General features: G+C 43.4%; 1 protein-coding gene and 1 pseudogene across 1 annotated transcript; one reads left to right on the plus strand and one right to left on the minus strand.

Moving 5' to 3' along the window:
• Window positions 1-7,754: 7,754 nt before the first annotated feature.
• On the minus strand, window positions 7,755-9,416 carry LOC109128047 (putative acetyltransferase At3g50280 pseudogene; annotated as a pseudogene).
• A 1,826-nt stretch (window positions 9,417-11,242) lies between these two features.
• On the plus strand, window positions 11,243-17,336 carry LOC147932966 (uncharacterized). Its single transcript, XM_087477520.1, has 3 exons — window positions 11,243-11,725; window positions 11,815-11,910; window positions 14,514-17,336. Exon 3 carries the CDS (start codon window positions 15,350-15,352, stop codon window positions 16,406-16,408), a length of 1,059 nt encoding a protein of 352 aa, XP_087333646.1. The 5' UTR covers window positions 11,243-11,725; window positions 11,815-11,910; window positions 14,514-15,349; the 3' UTR covers window positions 16,409-17,336.
• The last annotated feature ends 3,207 nt before the right edge of the window (window positions 17,337-20,543 follow it).

Raw genomic sequence — 20,543 nt, forward strand, 5'->3', positions numbered from 1 at the left:
GAGGTCACGGTACATCTTAGTCACTCCTGGATGAATAGATAACTTGCTCGCATGAGCCTCTCTCAGAATCTCCTACCTCAACTCCTCATCCTAGGGCACACAAACCCGACCATGCACCAAGATAGTACCATTATCTGAGACCTGATACTCTGAATCCACATCCTTAGAGGCATTCACCAGCCCTAAATCCTTCTCTTGAGCCAACCTCACCCTACTTAGAAGATCTGCTCTATCTACTGCTTCCAAACCCAACGGTTCCTGTGAAACAGCACACAAGCTCGAAGCACTGATCGCCCCTACCAGAGACTCCATCTCCTGCTCCTGAGCCGAAGCTACCCTCTTCCGACTCAGAGCATCTGCAACCGTGTTAGCCTTACTAGGATGATAGGCTATCTCCAAATCATAATCTGCCACCAGCTCCATCCACCGCCTCTATCTCAAATTCAGCTCAGGCTGAGTGAATATATACTTCAGGCTCTTATGATCTGTAAACACCTGTACCTTTGCACCATAAAGATAAGATCTCCAAATCTTCAGGGCAAAAACTACAGCACCCATCTCCAAATCATGAGTAGGATAGTTTCCTTCATGCACCCGCAACTGCCGCAAAGCATATTCAATCACCTTCCCATGCTGCATCAGAACACACCCCAAACCAACTCTAGATAAACCACATAGGGTTCTCTCTGCTCAGGCAAAGCCAACACTGGCGCAGTAGTCAACATCTCCTTCAAGCTTGCAAAGCCTTCCTCACACTCTTCTGACTAGACAAAAGGAACATCCTTCCCTGTCAACTTAGTCATAGGACGTGCTCTGCTTGCAAACCCCTGCACAAATCTCCTGTAGTATCCTGCCAATCAAAGAAAACTCCTGATCTCTGTGGCATTCTGCGGTCTAGGCCAATCTCTGATAGCCTGAATCTTCTCTGGATCCACTGAAACCCCCTCTGCAGAAACAATGTGACCCAGAAAGCCCATCTCACGCTGCCAAAAACTACACTTGCTCAGCTTGGCAAACAACTTCTGCTCCCGCAGCTTCTCCATAACTGCCCTCAAATGCACTGCATGCTCCTCAGGACTCTTAGAATAAACCAGGATATCGTCGATGAAAATGATGACAGATACATCCAGAAACTCCTGAAACACACTGTTCATCAATCTCATGAACGCTGCTGGCACGTTAGTCAATCCGAAGGGCATCACCACAAACTCATAGTGCCCATACCTCGTCCTGAAAGCAGTCTTTCTCACATCTGCCTCATCTATCGGTATCTGATGGTAACCCGACGCCAGATCTACCTTAGAGAACCAAGTAGCACCCCTCAACTGATCCAACAACTCATCGATCCTAGGAAGAGGATACTTGTTCTTCACAGTGACCCGGTTCAAACCCCGATAATCAATGCACAACCTGAAACTCCCATCTTTCTTCTTCACAAACAACACCGGCGCTCCCCACGGTGATACACTAGGACGGATGAATCCCTTACTCAATAAATCCTCTAGCTGCTTCTTCAGCTCTGCCATCTCTGCTGGAGCCATCCTGTAAGGAGCCTTGGATAACGGCATCGTCCCTGGTTCCAGTTCAATGGTAAAAGGATCCGACCAAGATGGTGGTAATCCCTGCAAAGACTGAAACACATCCTCAAACTCCTCCACTACCGGGATACCGCTCACCGTAGACTTCCCCATTGACTCTGGCATAGATATAGTAACCAAATAAGCCTCACGGCCCTTCTCGATCATCTTCCCAGCCTGAATGGCTGAGATCACGAGACTCCCCGAAGTCGGTCTAATACCCTGAAACACCAACTTCCCTCCTGAACGCTCAAACTCTACTCTACCCCGATGGCAATCCAAATGCACCCTATGTCGATGCAACCAATCCATCCCGAGAATAACATCATAAAGCTCCACTGGACTGATAAGCAAATCCGCTGGCCACGACTCCCCTGCGATCTGAATATCAATTCCTCTAGCTAGTCCAATCACTCTCAGGAACTCACCTCCCGCAACCCTAAGAACTCCTGCACGCTCTCCAGGATCCCCGCTGATCCCCGCACACTCTGCACACTCTGGAGTAATGAAGCTATGAGAAGCTCCAGAATCAAACATAACATGGGACTTAAACCCGCCCACCAACAAGGTCCCTACACAAACCTCATGTGTTGAGAACCTAACACTTTATCAAAGGAAACATAAAAATCTGACCCTACTAAAATTCACAAAGATTAAGTACCAGAAATTATACCTGTGATCACCCCAGCACTGGTTCCACCAGTCTCTACTGTCGTGTAAACCCGTGGCCCCTGCTCAATCCGTGCCACCTGCTGACCACCAGGCTGCACCTGCTGCAACGCTGCCACTGCTGCCGGCTGCAACTTGGGATAAAAAGGCCTGATGTGCCCTGTCTCCCTACAATGATAACATACCCGAGGTCCTGTCGTCGGAACACTCCTCTTGGGACAACTAGCAACCCTGTGATCCTTGCTCCCACAACCGAAGCAACCCGCACCACTCGGCTTCTGCGTAGCCTCCCACTTCCTCTTGGTTCCCTGAGCATGCCTACCGCCCCTGCTAGAACCTCCCTGCTGCTGAGCCTTACTAGGCTGAACTGCTGGAGTTAGCGCCACTGACTGTGCCCGGATATCCTCCTCAATCTCTGCTGCAGTCTCAACCAGCTCTGCACGCGTAGCATAACTCTTCCCTCTATAGTGAACTCTCAAGTCATCACGTAGAGCCCTCAAGAACCTCCTGATCTGAGCCTCCTCAGACTCCAAAGCTCGACCCCCATAACAAAGAAGTCGACTGAACTCCAAATCCAGCTCCCGCACTAACCGTGTCCCATGAGACAACTGAAGGAACTGCACCTCCAACCGATCCAATGCCTCTCTAGGAAAATACTTGCGGTTGAACTCCAAGACGAAGTCAGCCCAAGTCATCTCCCGCTGCACCCTCCTAGCAGCCACTGATCTCCACCACAACTAAGCATCACCACTCAAATAGTAGACCCCTATGTCCACCCAAAACTCCTCAGGACATCTCAGAATATGGAAGTTACGTTCCACACTCGTCCTCCACGCATCCGCAACAGTAGGATCTGTACCACCCGAAAACCTCTCAGTGAACAGATGCTTCATCTCCTTGAGCAAAGAAAAATAACATCTATGTGCTCCCACATCCGCAACCACTGGCTGCCGCTCCTCCGCCACCACTGGTGGCACTACCTGAGCCTGAGCCAGTACCACTGGTGGTAACCGCTCTAACACCTGTACTAGCATAGCCGCAAAGTCAGTACCAGGGACTCCACCCGCTGGGACTCCCACACCCGGAACCCTAGCATCACCGGCCACTGGAGCATCAACACCGCCCCCTCCTGCCACACTCACGGAATCCCCCGGAACACCCTGCGACTCGCCAACACCCTCTGCTGTCACACTCTGGTCCTCGGTCTCACTAACCACTGGTACTCTGCCCCTACCATGACCACGTCCGCGTCCACGACCACGTCCGCGTCCACTACCTCGACCAGCCACAGCATCCTCTCTAACCATCTGCACTACTATGAACAGAAGGCTAAGCAAACAATTTCTATTATAACACACAAACATAAACTCACCGTGGAATCACACACTCGGCTCGAAGAGAATGTTCTAGGACTCCATGCCACACGCAATTGACTAACTCACATAATCAATCTAAGCATGCAAATCCCAAACATCTACAACAGAAACCTAGTGAACCCAACCCTAGAACCGTAAGGGCTCTGATACCGAAATGAAACGACCGACCTGTTTTAAAAAAAAATAATAAATAATAAATATAATATAATAAAATAAACTACAACTAGTGGTCCCATACCCACTAGCCACCTAACCACCAACACATTCAACCACGGAAATAACCAACCAATATTCAATAATAATCCAATAATAAAATATAACCATATTCTAACATAATCAATATCCAAAACAACAGGAATCATAGAACCAGCAACCTAGCAATGTTCTAATGACCCAACTCTAGCAACCTAGCAATGCCAGACAACATAAAACCGAGTCCCTAGAACATCCTCCTCTTCATTGCCTTGATTCCACGATCACACTTTGCCTTTACCTACACCACAAACACATATTGCAATGCATGAGTTTATAAACACTCAGTAAGGCAATCCTCCCATCTACTGGGCTATACACACAAGCAATAGAGACATCTCTAACCATCAAACAACATTCAACAATCAACAATAACAAACCAGGACTCTGCATCGACCGATACCAACATGCATCGACCGACACCAGATGGAGGTTGCGTCGACCGACGCAAGATCTGCGTCGACCGATGCAAGGTTAACTTGCGTCGACCGATGCAAGATATGCATCAACCGACGCATGCTCGATATAACACGAAAACCCTAGAGTTTACGCGCCGTCCTCGCATCTGCATCGACCGACGCACAAAGTGCATCGACCGATGCAATGCCGAGCATCGTTTTCCTCCGAAGCTTCTCGCCGGATCTTCGTTCCTGCAATCACGAAACTCGATCCCAAGCCACAAGAAAGCTTCCTAACGTCCCAAATAACAATCTAACCAGCCTAGCAACACATAACAAGCAAATCAGAGAGATCTCTAGCTTAGATAAGCCATGGTCATGCACTTACCTTTGCCACAGAAGAATCTGAACCTCTAACAAGCAAGAACAAGCCTCTAGGAAGCTCCTACAATGATCCCAGTTACCGATCTCACCAAAAAATGCCACAAATCTCCAGAAATCCCCAAGAACACCAAGAACACTTTCTTCCTCTTTCGTTTCTCTCAAAAGCGGCTCCACACACGAATGAGACAAAAACCACGATCTTAAGGGTTTCTTTCCCCAAAACGCAGCGTTTGACTTAAGTCAAAATGCAGAGAATTAACCTTGCATCGACTGATGCAACATTTGCATCGACCGATGCAACTCCCAAACCAGGATTCTGGTTCACGGATGTTACAGTTGCTATTGGAGCTGGTTACTAAGAGTGGTACCAGTGCAGGCTCCATTTGTGCTGCTGGTGGCGGGGGTTCAGCCGAGGGCAGCAAATGTTGAGAAGCTTCCATCATATCTTAGGAGAATGGAGCAGTTTATAGATGATCGGTACAAGATTCTTCTTGGTAGGTATCGAGCCTAGAGAAGCGGATGGTTGGATGGATATAGTTGGAGTGGATTTCTCCGTTCAGTTGAGTGTTCCTGTCGGATGCTAGAAACGTTTTGTAATCCATTTTCTAATAGTTGTGGGCCTTGCTGGCGCTAGTGTGGCCTTCGTGATGGACTTTTGAGTCATTGTGTAGTCTTGTGGCGAGTTCTTTAGCCAATTGTGTGGCCTTTGTGGTGGGCTGTTTAGCCAATGTTTCCTATTTAGGTGGTCCTTTGGGATGTATGGCCTGTTTACTCGGTCCTTCGGGATGTATGGTCTTTGTGATGGTCCTTTGGGACGTGTGGCCTGTTTAGGCGGTCCTTCGAGATGTGTGGTCTTGGTGACGGTCCTTCGGGATATGTGGTCTTGGTGACGGTCTTCCGGAATGTGTGGTCTTCGTGAAGGTTCTTCAAGATGTGTGGCCTTGGTGGCAGTCCTTATTAGGACAATTTTATTGCTTTGGTGGTGGTCTTGTTTAGGACATTTGTTTGGCCTTGGTGGCAGTTTGTTTAGTCATTTGTTTAGTCTTTGTGACAGTCATGTTTAGGACATTTGTGGCCTTAGTGGCAACCCTTGTTGCTTTGATGATTCTTGTGTGGTCATGAGGTATTCCAGTGAGGGAATATGTGGTTGGTAGGACATTATGATGTTTTACGCGAGCCACGGAAGGGAGACTTTGTGAAGAGTTAGGACTCAGACGTGTTCAGAATTGTTTGCTCTAAGGAAAGTTGGTCTTGAACGATTCTTTTGGGCTTGAAAGTATGATGGTATATCGACTTTGGATGACTTATTCTATAAGAAATTTTAAAAAAATGCTTATTTCTGTAATTGTTCCATAATTATATATCTAGCCTAATCAATGTCCTATTTCACTTAATTTTTAATATTATATATCATAACATAAATCTTGGTTGGAGTCAGGACCTCCAAAACCTTCTTTTCGATGGACGGAGATTCAATCAGTAGATTTACCAACACCGGGAATGTTTTCTCTCCTTACTAGAAGAGTTTAGTGTAACTCCGAAATCCTATGGTGTTTTAATGAATATACGGTATACCCAATGTTCAACCTTACTTGATACCGTAGATTGCGATTTTTAGTACACGCAAGCATTATTCTGAGGTGGGTAGCCATGCAAAATTGAGGATATTAAAAGTTGTGGTGTTGAATATAGAGTTGTGCCCATTGAGATTAAAAATAGAGAAACCAAATAGTAAGAGAATAACATATTAAGGATATCTACCAACGATATATACTACATAATAAACTTGACAATCAAGCCATTGTTTTTTTCCTCCTCACAAACCAGATCTATTTCTAGCTCTTGTGCTTCAGTTTGTTTTGTTGCCGCATTTTTGGTTTGTGCGTGTTCTGTAGGCTGTTGTCTCCTCGCCTTTGTTCTCTCGGCCACCATTTCATCTGCTTTTCCTAATAGTTGCCCTTTTAGTTTGGTTCCTTGCTAAGTAGAGGTTCTTTTGTGTGAAGTTGATACTCGGTTCTCTGCTTCAAATCCTTCTACTCTTAGGTGGAAGTTGCTGGTGATGGTAACCTCTGTAGATGATTGTCAGTTCTTGAATTTGACTCATCGAAGTGGTTTGTTTCGCTCCTTGTCTCAGCGTTTCCGAATCTGGAGGATGTCGGTTTGCTTTTCATGGCTTCTATCTAGGCGCTCTTTGACGCATCATCGTCTTGCCGCATCTGGAAGTGTAATGAGAATCTGAATTGAGCCTTTGCTTGTCAGGTCATGAAGTCTGGTTTCTGGTTTGGAGAGATCATCTCTCATTGTGATAGGAGGAGGCAGTTGATGATTGATGCAGTGGCCGTGGGCAGCATTAATACATCTCATTCGCAGAAACTTCAGAAGATAAGTTGGATTTGTTTGTTTAGACATAGTATTTTTCTTCGGTATTATTGTTAGTTTGCCTCTGTTCTTAGTGTTGGGTTCATACTCTTTCGCTTGTGGCTTTAACATCTCTGTCGTGTAATTCTAGTTGTTTCCGGGGACTTTTCGTTTGTCCGCCGGCTTAGCCTTCCTCTTTTGGGCTTTAGACCTCGGAGATATATCTGTTTTCCGCCGACTTAAGATGTATTTTACAATGTATTCTTTCAAATATTATCAATAACACCAGATGACAAAAAAAAAAACTTGACAATGAATATTTTTATCCGTACACTTTTGCTTTTGGCGTCACTAAAGAAATGATGTGGGAATATACATTTTTCATTGTGAAGTACTTGTCAATATGTTTTAATATAATAATAATGGCTCAATATGTGGCCCTATGCGCAATAAATAGTATATAATGTATGTCTTTAGTCTTTACGTTTGACTATTATAATGTTACACGTTAAAACCATGTATAATTAATCCGGCCGCCGTATTTTTAAACAGTATATAGTTACAACATGTGTCGAACTCAATAACGTATTCAACGACATTGGTTTAATACAGTCAAAAGTCGATTCTAAACCAAAGATGTCTAACAATAGTAATTAAACTTAAGTACCATCCCCCAATTGATGCAACTCTAAACCAGCTTAACCAACTCTCACTTAAGCTCAAAATAATTTGTTCTTTAATTTGTCAAATTAACAAAATTTATCTTATTCACCAATCATATCATTTGGTCAATAGGTTCAAAAGTACATCGGACCATAAAGAAGAACTTAAGGTCGCATGAACATCAATACTTCCCTCTTCAACTCCCGGAAACACTACGAGCAAGCCACCAATACCATTACCCGGTCCAGCTCAAGCCGCGATTGGTTTTCCCCAGCCGAAATCATGATCATACACGTCAAACCGTGGAGAGCTTGCGACGACCAAAGAATGATCAGCCAATCTAGTTGTAACCCCTATTTTTGGTATTTTAACATTTCTAGTCCAATTCTTTGCAGAAGTTTTATAACTCTCATTCGTTACTGACCTCACCTTTTGAAATATTTGCAAAGCAGTCCAGCCTAGCCCATGATCCAGCATCTCTCCCACAGTTGTTGTAGCTGTCGTGAGATCGATTACATTCCCAAAGCACTCTTTCTTGAGAGGAGGGTTTAGCCTTTGTCTCATATCCGCCGCTACTTTGCATTGTGTTTCTTCTTCTCGGTTGAGACCACTGTGGCTGATGATTGATAGCCATAGATATGCCACAACCGCTTGAAGAGATGAGATTTTCGGAAAAATGGTGCCAATTTCGTTGTTGGCTTTCTCTTTGAGATCTTGAATTTTATTTTTGGAGAAGTGAAAAATTCTCTCTTTGGTTGTAGTTTTACAACGTGGTGGCGTCTCCATCTCCGAAACCGGAATATGTACCGGGTAATCAATCGTGTCAAGGAAACAATTTCTTAGAACAAGAGTCTTAATATTAGAAACCGAACCGTTAAGACAAATCTTGGACCAAGTGTGGAAGAAACTCCAGAAGGAAGAACCATCGGCCACCAAGTGATTGTAACCAAAACTGATGAAGACTCCATTTTTTATCTCGGTGACTTGCAATGCAAGCAAGGGCTCCGAGACAAGGGCGTCATGGCTTTCGGCGTTGTTTGCAGGGAAAAAAAGCGATATGAAATTAGTAACAGAGCCATACGACTGAAGGCAGGCTCGGCCCACAGGGGAAGCCACTGAAGCCAAGGATTCGGGCCTCTAATTTTGAAAGCCTTTGTACATATAAATCTTTTAAACAATAAAACCTTTTTTGGGGATGAGATATGTATAATAGCTAAATACTTATATGTAAAAGGCCTTTTGTTTTTGTTAGATATGTGAAAAGCCTTTAAAATTGTGGGCTTATATTGAAAACTTAAAATTTTAAATCAACTAAAGCATAAAAAAGGCATTTTTAATTTTTTTTTTGTGTAGGGCATTTGTTAATGTCGGGCCGGCACTGACTGAAGGACATCATTCACGGAGACAGATTCGGCTTTTGCATGGACAAATTTGGCACCTGAACCGTCACAGTCGATGTACACCGACAGCGTGTTGTCTTCGTGATTGTTTACTTTGACGAGACGACCAGCCAACGGGAAATATATCTCTAATGCGGTCGAAAGAGATGCCTTTAATCCAGGGATGATTTGGTTATCTGAGTTGTGTTTGGGGAAGAGGATATCTCTTTGAGGATAGAAAACATAGAGAAGGTCGAGATCATGAGGAGTTAGATGGATCTTTTCACGACCGGAGTGGTGTACTTTTTCGGGTCGTACAATGCTTGATGAGATAACGCATATAGGAAAACTTGAAGCCATGTCTTCAAAACTTAATGCTCCACATCAACGATGAACAAAATTTATATAGACAATATAACTATGTAAAAATTTATCGAGCAGATCTAAATCTACAGAACTTGAACATGTGAAAAATGTGAACTCTTGAGATTTTACGGCATAGTGTCCTTAACTATATTGATTTAGTACTTCATATTCATTGGTTGTTACGCATCCACTACAAAGGTTACGTTTGCGGGAAAAATTTTCGAGCTCAATGACCTGGACACATCATCGCTTACGTGTCAAATTGATCAAAACATTTAATGGTTGACTAACACTGTTTGAGTCAATGTAGGAATACATGTAACGATTCAAAAGTCTAGGTAGTAAATTTGAATTATATAAGGGTTTAGGTTGAAAAACACACGGATCTATTGTCTAGATAGAAATTTACACTTTCGGAATAGTATGGTTGAAATTTACCCTTTTCCCTTTCGTTTGCGGCCGGTTGTTAACTTTTGACAACAATCACAGTATATGCTTTATATTGTTTTGTGCCGCTTGTAATGGTTAGATTTTGAAAAATAATATTGTTGTTGGTGTTTGAAGCGCGAACAGTCGTGTTGGTCACAAAAATGAAAATTATTTTAAATAGCAGTAATAAATAACAAAAAATAAAATAAAAATATTAAAACAAAGCATGTATTGTATATTATCGAATATTAATATATTAAATTTCATATATATATATATATATACTTTATTTTATTACTGAATATTTGTGGTGTATAAACCTGTTAAAATAAATATTTTTCATTAGTTAACATGTTTTAGTTTAAAGTTAAATTTAAAACTTTAATAATAAAGTTTTTAGTTCTCTTATACAATTATATATCATATACATTTTTGATAGGCTCTATATTCAACCGTTGTCAGCCAAGAAGTTTTTTCCACATACGTATCTGTTTCCAACAGTTATATCAGCCGTATATGTTACTTAGGCCTGGGCAAATTACCCGGATCCGAAGATCTGACCCGAACCAGATCCAAAAAATCCGATCCGAATCCGTATCCGAAATTGTAAAATATCCGAATGGATTCTAAATCTCTATATCCGAAAATCCGAATCCGAACCCGATCCGAACCAAAATCCGAACAGGTATCCGAATATACCCATATTATTAATATATAGTAGTAATATATTAGTAATATTTATAATTTTAATAATATAAGTGTCTAAAATATTCAGATTTTTAGATATTTTTGATAATTTGAAGTATTTAAACTGTTTATTAGTAAATTCGGATAAAAAATACTCTAAATTTTTAGATGAATTGTGTATTATTGAATAATTTAGACTAAATTAGATACTAAAATTTTGAATTTTGTGAACTTCGGGTAATCCGAATCCGATCCCGAAATATCCGAACCGAACCCGATCCGAATCCAAAATCTAGAAATACCCAAACGGGTTATATACCTCTAAATCCGAAAACCCGAAAACCCAAAATATCCGAACCGAACCCGAACGGAGGAACCTGAATGCCCAGGCTTAATGTTACTCGTTATTTGCTTAATAACACCATAACGTTTGAAAGAAAAGACTCTCATGTTTATAATTAATTACATGTCATGCTATTTTTAATATCTAAAAAGATATCTGGTATGTTTTACTTCACTTTTGTTTATTAAGAATGTTCTCGACTTACAAATATAATTTCCCTGGACCGAAAGTTAGTGCTGGTCAATTAGTTCTTTTCCCAGGCTGAAACATGGAGTTAGGTCTTAAAATAGACCCACATCGGAAAAAAATGAAATTTCTTGGACAATGTATATTGTATGTAGCAATCTTCTTCTCTTGAACTAATTTTTTGTGTAAGTTAGGTCCACACCGATATAATATCACAGCCAATACTTAATCTTCTCGATTATGGCCTAGCCACCATCCGCAGATATCCAATTCCATAAAATTCATGTTTTAGATGGCCAATCATAAGTGTGAGGATGCAAAAATATGTTAGAACTAGGTTTGAACCCGTGGTAAATCGCAATATATTTTTTTGTTATAATTTATAAATATTTTTTGTCGTATATTTAATTTGTAAGTGTTGGTCGAATTGTTAGAATATTATATTTTACTAGTTTCATGGTCCATGCGTTGCACGGCCTAAATTAAAAATAGTGAATTTTAACGGCCCAAAGTATAATCTTACCTTCTAATCTGATTCGTTTGATTAAAAAAAAAAAATCTTCTAATCTGATTCTCGTTTCGTCGGAGCCGACAGACCTCATGCTCTCCATCTCCAACAGAATCAAATCATCCATCGATTGTTTCAATTTCAGCAAAGGTATCTGATTCTCGTCTCATGTTTTTGATCGACCTCATGCTCTCCATCTCCGACAGATTTAACTCATGAATCGGGTGTTTCAATTTCAGCATACCTGATTCTCGTCTCATCGGCGCCGACCAACCTCATGCTCTCCATTTCAAACAGAGTTAACTCATCCACCGAGTATTTCAATTTCAGCAAAGGTACCTGATTCAGTAAATCCAATTAGAAAATTAGTGAACACTGTAGTGACCCTCACCAAGAGTAGAAATCTTAAAATGAAAGATCGGAGAAATGGCCCGGAAAAGACGTAAGAAAGAAGAGGAAGGAAAACAAAAGGGAATGGCCGAGAGAAGCCCGAGAAAATATTTGTAAGTTGGACAATGGCCGAGCCAAAGACCGGAGTAACCGGATGTACGACCGAGACCCTAAGACCGATCAGGAGTCAGAAGAATGGGCCAAGAAGGTCGAGGAAAGTTGGTCGAGAAAATTTGTCGAGTATCGAAAGAGTTGCCGAGTACTCGAGAAAATTTGTCGAGGATTGAAGGAGTTGCCGAGTACTCGAGAAAATGTGTCGAGGATCGAGGGAGATGCCGAGTACTCGAGAAAATTTATCGAGGATCGAAGGAGTTGCCGAGTACTCGAGAAAATTGTCGAGAGCCCGAGAAATTTTGCCGATGACCCGAGAAAGAGTGTCGAGATGTCCGAGACGCGTAGTCGAAGGTGCCGGACGAAGGATCGAGTATTTGGGGAGAAAATTCTTTTTCTCAAGATTCTGACCAATGAGAAATAAGGAAAGTGGGAAGATTATTTTATTTAAGGTGGAGTTAGTGGAAGGATTAAAAAATTAAGGAGATTAAGGAGATAGTGGGAGGATTAACTTAATCAAGCTGATTAAGAGGATTTGGCGGAGCTCTATTGGCTGAGAGCTAAGATTAAGCCTTGATTAAGTGACATGCACTAATAAGAAGCTTTACATGCACTAATGGAGGAGTTTTCATGCACTAATACAAGGGGGATTAGTGGATTAATGGCGAGCTCCCATTGGAGGTGGGATTCACGCAGCACATGCAAGGGGTGTAGGTGACACTTGTCGAAGGGCATTAAGGAAGAAGCCTCGAAATTTTGCCTATAAATACAAGGCAAACGATTTCATTTGGGTGTTTAGCACAAAAACACTCAAAAGCTCTTAAGTTATTTCGAGAGAGAAATAAGAAGAGATCATCGAGAGAGAGAAAGAAATCATCGACATTGTGTCGAAGTGATTGTTGAGAAAGAGGTCGAGAACGATCGAGAGAGAGATCGAAGGAGAGGCGTTGGAGTCAAGGAGTTGGTTGTGGATCGAGGTGATCAAGAGGAGAAACTGTCTGATCGTGAGGTGCAGTGAAGTCCGAGGGAAATCATCGACGCGTAAAGGTGAGTCTGTGGTAAGCATGTAGAGTCGTTTCTTTTGTTGCGGTTAAAGGATATTGCATGCATGCGAGAATAAGTTGATTTGCACGGTGAATATGGGGGATTCACTTGACATGCGGTTAAAGGAGAGATTGGGTAAATTAAACTCTTAAAAGGTGGTTTAAGAGTTACATGCATGATCGAACCTAGAGGGATTTGAAAATATTAAGCTTTGCTTAAAATCGGGTTCATGCATGAATTGGGAAGTAAAGTGGATTGCATGTTAATGCATAAAATTTGGTTGAGATTGATCGCATGCGTGAGTTGGATATAAGGGTTGTAAGTGGTTAAAGCGACTGAATCTACATGCGAGAAGTGGATTTGAATGGTTTAAGCATGAAGGGTGCATGCATGTAGAATAATCTTAAAGTTGCTTGATTTACTTTCTTGCTTCTTGTTGATTATTCTATGTTAGTTTTCTTGCGTGATATAAAGCTGGTGTGTTTGGTATATCACGGCTTGAATTGAGGATGGTGTGTGTGTGGTGGTAGCTTAGTCTCTTGAATTCGCTTCTTGAGTCTTAGCTAGTAAGGTATCGATCCGCTGTTCCAATTATTAGTGTCACGCGTGAGTTCCCGAAGACCACTCGCGTGGGGATACTGTCACGGCTGGCTAGCTACCGGCGTGACTGCTGCATGACGATGTGGCTTGAGTGTGTGTGGGCTCATGCTGGTGACCTGTGTGGTCTCGGCATGGAGCAGGTGTTGGAATGGAACAGGGTATCGACGGGCCCTAGGTGTAAAGAGTCTAGAGTATTCAAGTGTTCCTTGTTTATGTCTAGTCGTCTTTGCATGTTGCGTTTGCGTGTTGCGTGTGGTCTAAGAGTCTACGGTATTTCAAGTATACTAGACGTCTTAGCAAGTGGGTCCAAGTAAGAGTCTAAAGTGTTCTTTAGTCGTCTTGCATGGTGAGTAGCGAGTCGAGATCTTCCGTGTTGGTTCATAGTGATCGAATCTGCCTCGCTTGGTTGTGGTTTGTTTTGCTTCCGCTAAAGCTTCCAGCTGTGTTGCTTTGATGTTATCGCTAGCTTTGTGGCTTGCTAGCTTTCTTTGGTTGCCGGGGTAGTCGGCTTGGGAAGAGTAGTATCCTGTTTAGGATAGAAGGGGGGGTACCCAGACTCACTGAGTAATCCTAGATTACTCATGACTCTTCGTTTTGGCCTTGCAGGGAAGCCTAAGTGAGTCTAGAGCCGGAGCAAACGTTAGGGTACCGGATAGGGTTTTCTTTTGTTTCTTGTAAAACCCTATATTTTCTTAAACGGCTAAGAGTAAAGTTTTCCGACTATCTATATATATTACTTTGATGATTTATTTTCGAGGAAATATTTTATTAAAGTGATATATTCGGTTTTCAGGAAAGCATGGCAAGTTGCAAATGATACTCGGCCTTGTCCGGGCCAACACAACGCATCAGGCCGCAAGGGTTGAAAAGCCTAAGTAACCTCAGTAGCGGGTGGGATTGTGCTAGGGAGGACCGGTCGGGAAGTCTGCAGCTTCCGTCCCTCGGCCGGATCACCTCGGTGCAGTTCTGCAAGTCGCGTCTCGTGGCTGCCTGATGACCTTTGTGGTCATAGAGCGGTTCGGGGGGGTTACAACGATGGTATCAGAGCGGTGTTTTCGAACCCGCGAGCACTTGTGCATTTCAATGTTTTATCGAGTAATGTGTCGCAAGAGCATGGAATTTTATCCGGACCGTTTGCTTGTCTAGTCTAAGTTGAACCTTAGAATGATTTAAGCATCTAACCTTGTTTCTTGTGGGTTTTAGATGTATTCAGGTGATTCAGGTTGCGGGGATGGTTCAGGGGATGAGGGGCCGAGATACGAGGATGGTGGGCATCACAATGGGTATGTGTCGACGGAATCAGAAATCAGTCGAGAGCCGAGTGATTCGAATGACTGGGATGAGGACGGGGTGTTCGACGCGGACGACACCAACTGGTCGATCGAGACCGATCCGTCCGAATGTTTAGATGAAACGGAGGAAGTGGAAGTTGATCGAGATGATCGAACTATTGTGTTGGAGATCGGGGAGCCGAGCCGTCTTCAAGTTCGAATAGACGCATAAGGCAAGTTTGAGACTCTTCCTGTTGGAGATCACGGAGAGACGGAAGTGGAGTTAGCCGATAGGCTACAGAAATTGCTATTGGATCTTGTGGAGGACCAGGGCGATGATATCAGTCCCGAGAATTATATGAGGGAGTATCCGGAGGCGGTTGATAAAATCCTAAATTTCTTGACTGACGTGTATGTGCCGGAGGAAGGAGGTAATGCTGGGGGTGCGGGTGTGGTGCCCGAAACCGGAGACATTAGTGAAGAGCGACCTGCGGAAGAGAGACCCGAGACGGTTGCGAGGATCGTACTTATGATAGATGGGATGCGCTCACCAGAGCGATTAAATGAGAATGACGGGGAAGTTATAGTACCGGAAGCCAATGGAGAAGAGAATCCGGTAGATGGAGACTCTAAGGCCGAGAAGCCGACCAAGGAGTTAGAGGTGATCGATCTTGTGTCAAGTGATGACGAGGGGATTCCGACTTTTATAGTGGAACCAAGGAGAGACCAAGACCGAGAAATTGAGGCTAGTACGGAGCCGAGAGAGAATGTGAGGCGATGGGCCAGTTCGAGCCAAGTCGTGAGAGAACGAGGGGAATCGAGCCAAGTTGCACGAGACCGAGGAGAGCCAGAGCTCCTAATGCCAGACCAATACGTACCAAATCAGGCGGAGCAGAATCAGATTGTGCCAAGGCGCAATAGTCCCATTAGAGCTGTACCGTTGCAAATGGTGTTGCCGGGACAAGAGGAGGAGCAAGAAGAGGAACCAATTGACGTGGATTTGGAAATGCTCGCTAAGGCGTACGAGCTGAGAAGGGAGAACCGAGAGCAACTAAGGATGGAAATTGGAGAAAGTAGTACGAGTTTGAAGAGAACAAGGGAGTATTACCAAGAGCTGCAGGCAAAAGGGGAGTTGGAGATGCACTCCATAACGTTCCAACCAAGAGGCAGGCTGAGAGTGCGAGCCACTGCCAGGAAGAGGGTGGTCTACCCAAACCAAGTCCACATGAGGAACACGCCCTATTGCGAGTTGTGTGAGGGCATCGGGCATTGGACAAAACATTGTTGGAGACCGGCGTTGAGACGCATGTGTGACCCGTCAAAGGAGGATTGCGAATGGTGCGGAGAGCGAGGGCATTTTGCCTATCGCTGCCCAAACCCGAATCGCATGAGATATTGGAGGAGATGCGAGGCGTGAGGAGAACCGGGACATCCGAACAATCATTGCTGGAGGACGAGACCTCAGCATTTTCCGGACCCGGAGTATATGGTATGCACCGTGTGTGGTGGCAGAGGACATTGTGTTCATGAATGTCCATATCGGATAGTGCGAGAGAGGATGAGCGCTAACCAGAGAATGGAGGAGACAGGAGAGAACCCGTCAGGCCGAGACGGCCGGAGTGGTGTAAGTCCCACGGAGCAAGTTGGAGCCTCGTTGTCTGCTGCCTCTACCTCAACCGAATCTCCCGCCGGACCGCCACCTGATGAGCCAGATAGGGAGTGGGTGTGCACGTGCGAGGCACGTACTAGGCTCAGAAACCAGTAGGATGCTGGGGTGTAAAGGAAGTTTTTTTTTTTGGGTGTAAGTGTAAAGGGTTGGATGATTTCTTTTTGGTATCTAGACTTGACCATGTTGTTGTTGTCTAGGATCCGAACCCTTAGTATTTTCGGCTAGGATGGTGTAGAACTTGTGTAGCTTTTTCAATCGGTTTTTAAAAAGTACCTTATGTTCTCTAGCCGTGGTTGTGGTGTTGTGCTATATAAAACTTATGCTAATCCTTGCTTGTTTTATCACTTGCTTTGATTGTTGCTTGAGTTTTATAGGTTTGCATAGTTAATATATTGCATAAGCATTTGCATGATTAACTTGCACGCAATCGATGAGGATTCACGTAAGACACCACTAAGCACGATCAGACAAAAGAGAAGAAGCTCAAGAAAGAGCGGGAGAGAGTTCGACCCGGCCAGAACGGCCAGTTCGAGTTGATTATTGAAAGATGGAGACGAGAAAAGAAAAGAAATGATGAGGAAGGTTCAGTCGAAGGCAAAGAAAGTCAGGGAGGAAAGAGTAGTGCAAATCAATTGACAATTGCGAAATTAAAGAGGTCAAAAAAAAAAAAAAAAAAAAAAGTGCAAGAAATTAGTGCATGGTCCAAGAGTAGGACAAAAAGGATGCAAGAGGATAATACGTGAAAGAAGAACAGTTTATGAATGGACAAAGAGGGTGCAAGAAAATAATCGGCAGCAAAGGAAACAGCATTTCTATGTTAAGGGACAAGATATGGGCAAAGATATCAAGTCAAACTTCAGAATATGAGAGTCGAGGAAGAAGTTTGAAGTGGAATTCAAAGTAAGATGGGAAGAGGTTATGGGGAGTGCAAAATAAATTTGGCGTGAAGCTAAAGGAATTGGGAAGTTAAAATCCCAAGGAGCGTGAAGCTAAAGAAATTAGAGGAGGTAGAATCCAAATGAGCGTGAGGCTCAGGAGATTGGAGAAGTTAAAACCTTAAGGAAGGCAAGGTTAAATGAATTGGAGAAAGAAGATTGTTGGTAAAGAGATGGGAAGAGCCAGAGGGGCAAAACGCAGCAAAAAGCAGCAAATAATGTGCTGGGAAGAACAAAAAGTAGTACGGTAAATGTATCGAGACATTGGAAGGAATCAAGCTATAAATTGAAAGAGAAAAGAAAAGAGTCAGGAACAAGCTGAAGAAAGAGAAGCATTGAGCTAAGAAGTTAAAGTAGTAAATAAGCCATGGTGCATCGCGATAAAAGCCTTAATGTTTAAAGAACATAAGGATTCAAGAGGAGCCAAGTATATGTGGGAGATGAAGAAGTTTATCAAGAAGCATAAGCATCGGGTCCGAGTGCTTAAGTGAAACGGTGTTATAGGCGTGGTATAAGATGTTGGAGAGGAGGTAGCCAAGCAAAGGAGGTTTCGGTGAAAATAAGAAGGTGATGGGAATCACAAGATAGTGATACCTTTGTTAAGAGGTAGTAACACCACCAAGAGAAGGAGAAGGCGTGAGAATTCGGGGACGAATTCTTATAAGGGGGGGAGAATGTAGTGACCCTCACCAAGAGTAGAAATCTTAAAATGAAAGATCGGAGAAATGGCCCGGAAAAGACGTAAGAAAGAAGAGGAAGGAAAACAAAAGGGAATGGCCGAGAGAATCCCGAGAAAATATTCGTAAGTTGGAAAATGGCCGAGCCAAAGACCAGAGTAACCGGATGTACGACCGAGACCCTAAGACCGATCAGGAGTCAGAAGAATGGGCCAAGAAGGTCGAGGAAAGTTGGTCGAGAAAATTTGTCGAGTATCGAAAGAGTTGCCGAGTACTCGAGAAAATTTGTCGAGGATTGAAGGAGTTGCCGAGTACTCGAGAAAATGTGTCGAGGATCGAGGGAGATGCCGAGTACTCGAGAAAATTTATCGAGGATCGAAGGAGTTGCCGAGTACTCGAGAAAATTGTCGAGAGCCCGAGAAATTTTGCCGATGAGCCGAGAAAGAGTGTCGAGATGTCCGAGACGCGTAGTCGAAGGTGCCGGACGAAGGATCGAGTATTTGGGGAGAAAATTCTTTTTCTCAAGATTCTGACCAATGAGAAATAAGGAAAGTTGGAAGATTATTTTATTTAAGGTGGAGTTAGTGGAAGGATTAAAAAATTAAGGAGATTAAGGAGATAGTGGGAGGATTAACTTAATCAAGCTGATTAGGAGGATTTGACGGAGCTCTATTGGCTGAGAGCTAAGATTAAGCCTTGATTAAGTGACATGCACTAATAAGAAGCTTTACATGCACTAATGGAGGAGTTTTCATGCACTAATACAAGGGGGATTAGTGGATTAATGGCGAGCTCCCATTGGAGGTGGGATTCACGCAGCACATGCAAGGGGTGTAGGTGACACTTGCCGAAGGGCATTAAGGAAGAAGCCTCGAAATTTTGCCTATAAATACAAGGCAAACGATTTCATTTGGGTGTTTAGCACAAAAACACTCAAAAGCTCTTAAGTTATTTCGAGAGAGAAATAAGAAGAGATCATCGAGAGAGAGAAAGAAATCATCGACATTGTGTCGAAGTGATTGTTGAGAAAGAGGTCGAGAACGATCGAGAGAGAGATCGAAGGAGAGGCGTTGGAGTCAAGGAGTTGGTTGTGGATCGAGGTGATCAAGAGGAGAAGCTGTCTGACCGTGAGGTGCAGTGAAGTCCGAGGGAAATCATCGACGCGTAAAGGTGAGTCTGTGGTAAGCATGTAGAGTCGCTTCTTTTGTTGCGGTTAAAGGATATTGCATGCATGCGAGAATAAGTTGATTTGCATGGTGAATATGGGGGATTCACTTGACGTGCGGTTAAAGGAGAGATTGGGTAAATTAAACTCTTAAAAGGTGGTTTAAGAGTTACATGCATGATCGAACCTAGAGGGATTTGCTTAAAATCGGGTTCATGCATGAATTGGGAAATAAAGTGGATTGCATGTTAATGCATAAAATTTGGTTGAGATTGATCGCATGCGTGAGTTGGATATAAGGGTTGTAAGTGGTTAAAGTGACTGAATCTACATGCGAGAAGTGGGTTTGAATGGTTTAAGCATGAAGGGTGCATGCATGTAGAATAATCTTAAAGTTGCTTGATTTACTTTCTTGCTTCTTGTTGATTATTCTATGTTAGTTTTCTTGCGTGATATAAAGCTGGTGTGCTTGGTATATCACGGCTTGAATTGAGGATGGTGTATGTGTGGTGGTAGCTTAGTCTCTTGAATTCGCTTCTTGAGTCTTAGCTAGTAAGGTATCGATCCGCTGTTCCAATTATTAGTGTCACGGGTGAGTTCCCGAAGACCACTCGCGCGGGGATACTGTCACGGCTGGCTAGCTACCGGCGTGACTGCTGCATGACGATGTGGCTTGAGTGTGTGTGGGCTCATGCTAGTTACCTGTGTGGTCTCGGCATGGAGCAGGTGTTGGAATGGAACAGGGTATCGACGGGCCCTAGGTGTAAAGAGTCTAGAGTATTCAAGTGTTCCTTGTTTATGTCTAGTCGTCTTTGCATGTTGCGTTTGCGTGTTGCGTGTGGTCTAAGAGTCTACGGTATTTCAAGTATACTAGACGTCTTAGCAAGTGGGTCCAAGTAAGAGTCTAAAGTGTTCTTTAGTCGTCTTGCATGGTGAGTAGCGAGTCGAGATCTTCCGTGTTGTTTCATAGTGATCGAATCTGCCTCGCTTGGTTGTGGTTTGTTTTGCTTCTGCTAAAGCTTCCAGCTGTGTTGCTTTGATGTTATCGCTAGCTTTGTGGCTTGCTAGCTTTCTTTGGTTGCCGAGGTAGTCGGCTTGGGAAGAGT

The sequence above is a fragment of the Camelina sativa genome, chromosome 12 (assembly GCF_030686135.1).
Source record: "Camelina sativa cultivar CO46 ecotype springtype chromosome 12, ASM3068613v1".
NCBI classification, from domain to species: Eukaryota; Viridiplantae; Streptophyta; class Magnoliopsida; order Brassicales; family Brassicaceae; genus Camelina; species Camelina sativa.

Excerpts from the sequence above, each read along its gene's own strand:
- LOC147932966 (XM_087477520.1), top strand. The coding sequence starts at position 15,350 with ATGAGGGAGTATCCGGAGGCGGTTGATAAAATCCTAAATTTCTTGACT.